Raw genomic sequence first — 8,427 nt, forward strand, 5'->3', positions numbered from 1 at the left:
AGTAAACTAGAGTGCTCCAAGGGTGCAAATGAATTGCCCAAAGTCACGTGGTCTATTAAGGAGCCAGAACTAACACCCATGTTTCACTCTTCTGTTCTTTCTACAGACCAACACCTACACTTCAATATTAAAGAACTCTCTCAGCTTGGCAAATCCATAATTTATATGCCTATAGAAGATGTACGTACTCAACTGAAAGTTTGAAATTTTACTGAGAAGATGTTTGGCATTTTAATGATAAACGTTTTGCTACAGCAACAATGGAGGACACATTTTCCCAACATAACAGTCGCATTAATGGATAGGCATTATCTACATCATTTCTCACTTTAAAATCCTGTAACACGACTACTCTGAAGACATAGATAAAAAGCACAGCAATTCCAGATTCCACCCAAATAACATTTGCAAACTTTAGTTTTGTAAGTTACAACATTACGATGACTCATGATATGCTGTGGGATTCCCAGTTTGGAATACCAAATATTTCCACGTGCATCCAGGTTGCTTAAGCATCCCAGTATGGGAGGAGGCAGGCTTGGCACATCAATAGGCATTTCTATCCTAAAAAAATGATATGGGAGGCTCAAGGATTCTTCAGAGAATCAACTGTAATAAAATCCATCTTGAGAATATTCACTTTGTATGAGAGAATGCGAGAATGAGGTGAATTTTGCTCAGGAGAGTATTCCATATCCTTTCCCACTGTCAGAACATACCTGATCCATTCGTGCTTTTACTTACCTAGGATTACATAACATGGTACCTTCTCATACCACTTTGCCTTTTTTGTAGGGATCCTGGTCACCTGCCTTTCCTCTCGGGCAGGCCCTTTTCCCTTCTGTCCCACTCTTGCTACCCGCAACGCAATGGCATACAGCCTCCGTATCCACCCAGACAGTTCATTATTCATGGAGCAAACTAGCGGTTTGGCCTTCACTGTCTTCCATCACCACCTTTTGGTGCTACTGTCTTATTCTGATAAAAGTAATAACATTTGGACAAATGTTGTTTAAAAGAGAAGAAATGGAAAATTAAAAAAAGAAATACTTATAACCCAACCACACAGAGTTGGCATACCCGTTCTGGTCATTTAAAAGACTGAGCCTGGGTGGCTCAGTCAGTTAAGTGACTGGCTTCAACTCAGGTCATGATCTCACTGTTTGTGGGTTCGAGCCCTGAACTGGGGCTCCGTGCTGACAGTGCAGAGTCTGCTGGGGATTCTCTCTCGCTCTCCCTCTTTCTCTGCCACTCCCCGACTTGTGCTTTCTCTCTCTCTCTCTCTCTCTCAAAATAAGTAAACTTTAAAAAAAAAGAGACAATTTTGGATTTATATATACTATTTTGTATAACACCCTTTTCACTTAATATAAGCATTTCGCCATGGTGTTTTAACTGTTCATAAACGTTAATTATAATGACTGCATAATAGTCTATTGTATGGTCATACTGTAATTTATTTAACCAATTTTCTACTGTTGGACTTCTGGGTTGTTAAGCATAAATTCTGCCCACATTTTAGACTATTTCTTTAGGACAGAGTCCCAGAAGTGGAATTAGAGGATCAGGAGATATAAACATTTTTAAAGCTCCTGATAGATACTGCCAAATTGCTTTTCAGAAAGCTGTTGCCAATTTACACTTCCAACACTGCCAGCATGTTTTCCTACCAATACAGATCTGTCTAAAGGATAATAAAATCTAAGTGGAACATACAGTCCTCAAATTATTCACGCAGTTGGAGAGGCTTCACGACCGCAGCACAGAGACTTACGGCAAAGGTCATACTTATTTTCAGGTATGCAATTAACAATAAGTTAGTGTGGGCACATGGAAGAGAAGTTCTACCTGGGTGAAGAGTAATATAATTAGATTTTAGACTGTCAGATCTAAGGCGTGTGTCTGTTTTCTCCATTGCTGCACCTCAGCACACAGGACAGTGCCTGGGACATATAGTCGCTCGACAAAAATTTTTGGAATTAACACAGAACCTTCTCTCAGATGCAACTATTCAGCAGCTGTAGTATTTTGTCACTCCAGGATTCGAGAAAAACTTGACTTGCTGGATTAAATACTTTTGTAAACATCTGTTCAATCCTGAGATTCTATCTCAATTTTGGGAAACCAGTTTAAATAAAGGTGACACAATACGGCTCTCTTTAGGGGAAAAGCAAGTAAAACAAGGGTACACCCTTGGCCCCAGCGTGCGCTGGATCGTGGGTGTTGTCGCTTCCACAGTAGTCACTTTCATAGGTAAGAACATAAACTCATTCAAATGCTGCCCATGGTCAAGGCAATTTTGGAACCACCTTCAGCTCCTTGTTATCACTGGTTGCAACTTGGAACCATTTGCAGCATCGCCAAAATTGTTTCTGAGATATGATAAGGGCATAATATAGGTAGTAGTTTGTGTAATATCACTTTTAGTCAAAAACAGCATAGAACTTATTTTGTGAAACAGAATGTGGTTACGATAAACAGTCCATCATTCAGTTGTAGTTCACTCTCCTGGCATCATAAAGATTCCCTTCAATATTCTACAGTCTCCGTACAGTAAGTTGTCAGACACTGGTGGATCAATATGGCACTAACATTATCGATGGAAGAGGATTAGTCATCTGTCATTTTATATACACACTTTACATACATTGGACCAGGGGCAGGCAAACTATGGTCTATGGGCCAAGCCTGGCCCATCATCTGCTTTTCTATGGTGTATAAGCTAAGAAGTCTAAAAATGGTTTTTTACATTTTTAAATGGTTGAACAAAATCAAAATAGTATTTTGTAACATGTGAAATTCAAATTACAGTATCCATAAAGTTTTATTAGGACACGGCTATGTTCACCTACTTCCGTATTAGCTACATCTGCTTTTGCAATAAAATGCTGAGCAGTTACAACACAGACTGGATGGCCCACAAATCCTAAGACATTTCCTTTACAGAAAAAGTTTTTGTTGACCCCTTTACGAGATCCAAGGGTTGTTGGAAGTATCGAAGTTCCCCACTATAGCTTTTTTATTTCTAGATATTAATACTGGAGAAGGGTGATGCAACCGGTGTTTGCAAGGATCTGATACGGCAGACTAGAGAAGAGAAATACACGAGGGTTGCCTTGGATAGTGTGTAAAGCCTGGTAAAATCTGAGAGGTCTGATCTAACCAAGAAGCAGTTGGAGAACACAGGGTTACATATACAGTTCCAGCAGCAAAGGAACCTCTTGCTAATTGAGCCACGTGAGACCCTCGTGAGACCCAATCCCAAGGACCTAGAGGTGAAGTGGTCTGCAAATAGCAGGCTGGCTGAGCAGTGCATGTGATGTAGAGACAGTTCCCCAAGGGTATCGCCGTCCTTTACTAGATGGCCTCAAGTCATTTGGCACCCACATTTATCAAGGCATGTTCACTGGCAAATCTGAATTCTAAGAAATGGATTTGAAAGGAAGTCTCTGGAAAGCAGGCGCCAGGTACACATTCTTCCTAAATAATAACATTTCATTGAGGATTCAGAACCAGGGGCAGAATTCAGAAGATTGCAGAACTATCCACATGTTTTTTAAAATCAAAGATTGGTGAATATTTAATTCTTTCCGGTTTTTTTTTTTTTTTCATTACCAGTGGGACAGGTGGAAGTAAAATAGTGTGGTGTGAGGGGCAGAGGAAGAATTAGATAAAATCACTGATGGGATGATCTGCCCTGGAAGGTGTCTATTCTCGTGGACTTCTAGTTGTGGAATGTAACATTCCATGTGGATTTTGAACCAGAATGCGGATGGGGACGGAGATCAGCCTGAAAGCCAAAGAGATTCATTAAATGACTGTGTTGAGCTCGAGAATTACAGTCAAGGTTTGCAGATGTCCAGCTCTCCTCCTGATGTCCTACAGAGAGCCAGGCTTCATCTTCTATGTTTCCATGGAGCTTACCCAGAGAGGATGGGATTTGGATCTTCTATTTCTGAAAAACTTTCGTGACTCCTGAGCACCAGAGGTAACCAAATTTCCTCTTTAAGAAACCTGTTAACACTGGTTGGCTCTGGGGAGCAGAACCACTGGTGGCTAAGGGTGGGCTAAGAGCTTTCTCTTCTTCCCTGTATGTCTCTTAGATAACACAAAAATAAGAACACATACCTCCATGTTGTCCCACCCTGCTTCTTGAGGATAGGAAAGCAACCTGGGGCCACTTTCCCCACTCAAGATTTTAGAGGTGAAGTGAAGAGCTGGAAGAGGGATCTAAAAATTAAGAGTTGTAATGGAAAATCTTGACCAGAAGGGGGAGAGGTGTGATCCTGAACCAGAAAACAAAGCACCAGTGTAGCAGAGGAGAGAGAGCAAACTGGTAGAGAATAGACAGAGGTGTATAAGAAAAGCCACGGACAAGAGCCTGGGGCACGATGTTGGGTAGATTCTTGAGACTACAGGATTAGCTCAAGAAGCCTGGGTGGGAAGGTGCAGTTCAGGGTTAACATTTGTGTCGGCAATAAAACCGATTTGGTGGGTGGGCACATAAGGGATACTGCTTTATGAGAACTCTCCCGTCTGGGGATACTCTAGATCATGGTCTGGCCTCAGGTTTAGCAACTCTGAGCAGCCATGTATAGATGGTTTGCTGTGGATGAGTGTTAGGGCAGAAATTTTACTTCCCCAAATCTGAGCTGTCTTAGGGTCTATTATCATTTCATTGAATATTTTCTGGGAAGCCTCGCAAATGGGCAATGGGCCCCAGTAGTACCGTAGATCAACCTGACTAGTACTCAGCACAAGAGCTAAAGTAAAACATTAAGTCCTTTTCCTTATAGCTACTTGTAACAATTTGAATTCACACTCTTGATTACCTGCTTCCAGTAGCTGTGTCCAAACCCTGTCTGGGCCACCATTGCTTGTGGTACCCTATGCTCCAGCATGGTCTTGGTCCATCATCTTTGGAAGGCTCATGCCAGCCCTGTTTACAGGACAGGAATGAGTCCAGAAATAAGTTCTCTCAGGTTGGAGATGTTGCCTAGAGATACTGTTGTAGGATCCTGGCCCTGGCCGAGGAGCATCCAATTCTCCAATAATTACCACTGAACCTAGCAAGGATTAATGAGGTTCAGCCCCAAAGTTGCAACAGCCAGGTACGGGGCCTTTGTTCCAGAAGTGCAGTGTTCCTGGTGGCAAGTGCTTGTGGGGAACCCAGAACCTCTTCTGATGTGGAAGACGTCAGATGACGTCCTGAAACAGAAAGTCTACAAATCGCTAAGTAGGTAGAAGTCTATGAGCTGTTGTTTGGTTTAAGATTTTTCTTGCACAAGATCTTTTATTTGTTGCATAAGGTGTAGGTTTAAGGGTGCCTCAAAACTGACAGGTGTTAGTTGGGAACATGCCATTTTTTGAAGGGGACAGAGATAGTGAAAGAACAGAACTAAAAATAACTGTGTTGAATAATTAAGTGCCGGGCTTCTCTCAACCAATATGGTTTACTAATCTGCTATTTCAATAATAGGAGCTTTGCATGTGAAAACCCTTGGGTAAAACAGACATTGGCTATTCCTGTGAAATGCTGTTTCTAACCATCTTCCACTGCATCTCCATCAGGCATTTCTGAGATGTCTCCAGTCTATGTGGTATTACTTGGAATCCACTTGGGAAAAGTTCCACTGCATAAATGCTGGCAGAGAGGCAGAAAGAGATAAAGGAGTTCGAACTTGCAGAGAATGTTTTTTTTTTTTTTTTTTTGGCGGTGGGGGGGGGTCTGATGGAAAAATTAGATAATCAAATAAATGAATTATTATAAACCTAGCCACAGACTCAGGGGAAGCAATTTATAAAATAATGGCATAGTTGGGGCAGAGGAAGGGAAGCAAATTATCCCAAATTGTTCATCTTCTGCAACACTATTATCTTCTCCAGACTTTGCTATTTCAGCCAAGAGCGCCATCATTTTCATACTGATGCAGGTTTGAAGCCTCATGCTGTTTCACCTGCTTGGGAAGCTTCCCCTAATTTCCTAGCCTCCTGTCTCACCCTTCCTTATGGATCCAGTTCAGGAATCATCTCATCTGGAAGTCCACCCACCTTGTGGTGACCGTGTTTTATAACTTCACACTTTCAATGCCCAGCAGTGTTTTAAAAACTGCACGTGCTCAAAAAACACCCGACAGTGTTGGTATTAGTTATAGCTGTGTGGGAATCAGCACATGAGCAGCAGACGCCCTTAATTCAAGGTCTAGAGTATCCTCTTGTCTTCCTCCTCACACATCACAGCCTGGGCCTGAGTCTCCTCACTTATATTTTCTAGGACCAAATCCTCCTTTTCCAGCAGAGGAGTTACCCAAACGAGTGGGGGTGCGAAGCATGGGACTAATGAAACAAATCCAGCTCTTCTGTGAGAGACAGGTCTGTGAGATTAGTATGGGTGGCCAACCCCTCAATACCGAGGGGTTCCTACTGAGTCATTTGGGCTGGATATGCCCTTAGCATTGCTCACTAGGTCGGCGTGCCACAGCCTTCTGTACCGTACCTCAGGTCCTGCCTGGGAAGCAGGCTGGAACTGTAGGCCTTCTTTTGGGGTCCTCCCAGAAGAATATGCCTTCCTGGGCACAGAAAGACTCCAGGGGGTCATGTTCCCACCTTTCAATGGTATGAACCCCTGAGTCAGGATGTTGAGAACACGGGAACAGGATAGCCACAAGGTAAGGTCCGGGCAGCAAGGAGATCCAAACTTGTTAAGCAAAAGAATTCAAGAACAAACAAGTACCAGCAGTCAACAGCCAGAAGTTCTCCAAAACTGGAGGATGGCCCAGCGGTCCAGCAAGAGTAACTGGGAGGGCTGTGACATGGGGGAAGGAATGGTAAAGACTGAAAATGGAGGGGCAGCAAAGGAAGGTGCCCAACTGTGAGGCAGCTTTCTACCTCAGGCTCGGCCACCTCACATTCCTTTCACCATGGTGTGAACCAGTCCTGAGCTGCTCTGGTGGGAAGGCTTGTTGATGATGAAGCATGCAGAAGCTGGCTGGCAGGGAAGTGGTTCTGGGGATGAGATACAGGCAGAGGTATCTCCCCGCCAGCTTCACACTGGAGATGAGTCCATGTTTCAGAACTTGTTATCTTTTTCCTTACACACGAGCTATTTTTCCTAGTTTCCTTTGAAAGATCAGACCGAAAGTCAAGTTTCCCAGGCTGAGGTTCATCCTTCAAAATACCTGATAGGACTTTTGCAGAAACTTTTCTCATATTCAAGTTTTCTTTCAGAATGAGTCTAACAGTTTCTTTATCTAAATTTAACTCTTCGGCCATCATCCTCACTGTCAACCGCCTGTTTGAACAAACCAAGTCCTTGACCTTCTGAATATTTTCATCCGTCCGGTGGGTGACTGGACGGCCACTTCGGGCGTCATCTCGAACGTCTTCCCGCCCTTCTTTAAACCTTTTGTGCCAGTCGAAAACTCTGGCCCTGGACATGACTTCATCCCCATAAGCTTCTTTTAAAAGGTGGTGGGTCTCACTTGCAGACTTGTTCAATTTGACGCAAAATTTGATACTAATCCTTTGTTCTAGATAGCGGTCACTCATTCTGGCACTTAACACAGGAACGTTAAGACCACGACTGTAAGGGAAGACAGAGAAACCAATCTCTATAGTGCTGCAAGTGGAATCATGTCGCTATTAATGCTCCTCCAGAAGCCTCACCAGGGAGGAGTAATTGCTTTTCTGAGTTTTTGCCCCTCAGCTTCCGGGTCGAGGCTGGGGAGGCCTGTCCTGAGAAGCTAACCTGGCCCGAGGGCCAAAGAGAAGCTGTAAAGCTGGGGAAAATGAAATCTACACGTCTCCGTCCAACTTGTGCACGTAGATCTGCCAAGAGTGTGCCAATCAGTCAGCAAGGTCTTCCCGATTCTGCGGCCCTTAAGAGCGTATGGCGATTTCTGCAATAGAGGCCTAAGTGGTGGCAACGTAAGCAAGCAAGGAGAGATGCACCGGCGATACGACGTGCAAGCTCGCCCCAGAACTGCAAAAACCCGCGCAAGCCAAACCTACCGAAAGTGCCGGGGGCTCGCCTGCTCTAGAGTCCCGGGAGACACGCCCGCATGCGCATTACTCTCTCCTCGCGGGGTAGGTTGTGCGCAGGCGCACTGCGGCAGCCCGCGCCAGGCCTCGCCTCCGCCCCGCCACACCCCGGCCGGCGCGCTTCTTTGCGCGTGCCCGCCTGCGGAGAAGTCGGCGGAAAGGAGGGGGCGGGGGAGGAAGGCTGAGAGAAGAGAGGGCACCCCCGGGCGCCAGGGTGCATTGTGGGAAGGAGGCGGCAGCGTCCCGGGCGGGCGGGAGGTGCACCAGCGGCAGCGGCGGCGGCGGCGGTAAATCCTCCCGGCCGCTCACAGCACTGTGGAGCCGCGTCCCCAGCCCGGCCTCGGACCGCGGCGCCCCTCCTGCCCCTCGCGGCTTCTCGCCCGCCGC

General features: G+C 45.1%; 1 protein-coding gene across 1 annotated transcript; it reads right to left on the reverse strand.

Annotated features, from left to right (window-relative positions):
* Positions 1–1,358: 1,358 nt before the first annotated feature.
* Positions 1,359–7,965, reverse strand: GVQW3 (GVQW motif containing 3). Its single transcript, XM_047072182.1, has 2 exons — positions 4,833–7,965; positions 1,359–3,790 (listed from the first exon to the last, which is right to left on the reverse strand). The coding sequence occupies exon 1, from the start codon at positions 7,546–7,548 to the stop codon at positions 6,916–6,918; it is 633 nt and encodes a 210-aa protein (XP_046928138.1). The 5' UTR covers positions 7,549–7,965; the 3' UTR covers positions 1,359–3,790; positions 4,833–6,915.
* Positions 7,966–8,427: the final 462 nt, after the last annotated feature.

Source organism: Lynx rufus, unplaced genomic scaffold (assembly GCF_022079265.1).
Source record: "Lynx rufus isolate CCGP_SWC_20201006 ecotype Redwood Valley unplaced genomic scaffold, mLynRuf1.p SCAF_9, whole genome shotgun sequence".
Classification (NCBI taxonomy): domain Eukaryota; kingdom Metazoa; phylum Chordata; class Mammalia; order Carnivora; family Felidae; genus Lynx; species Lynx rufus.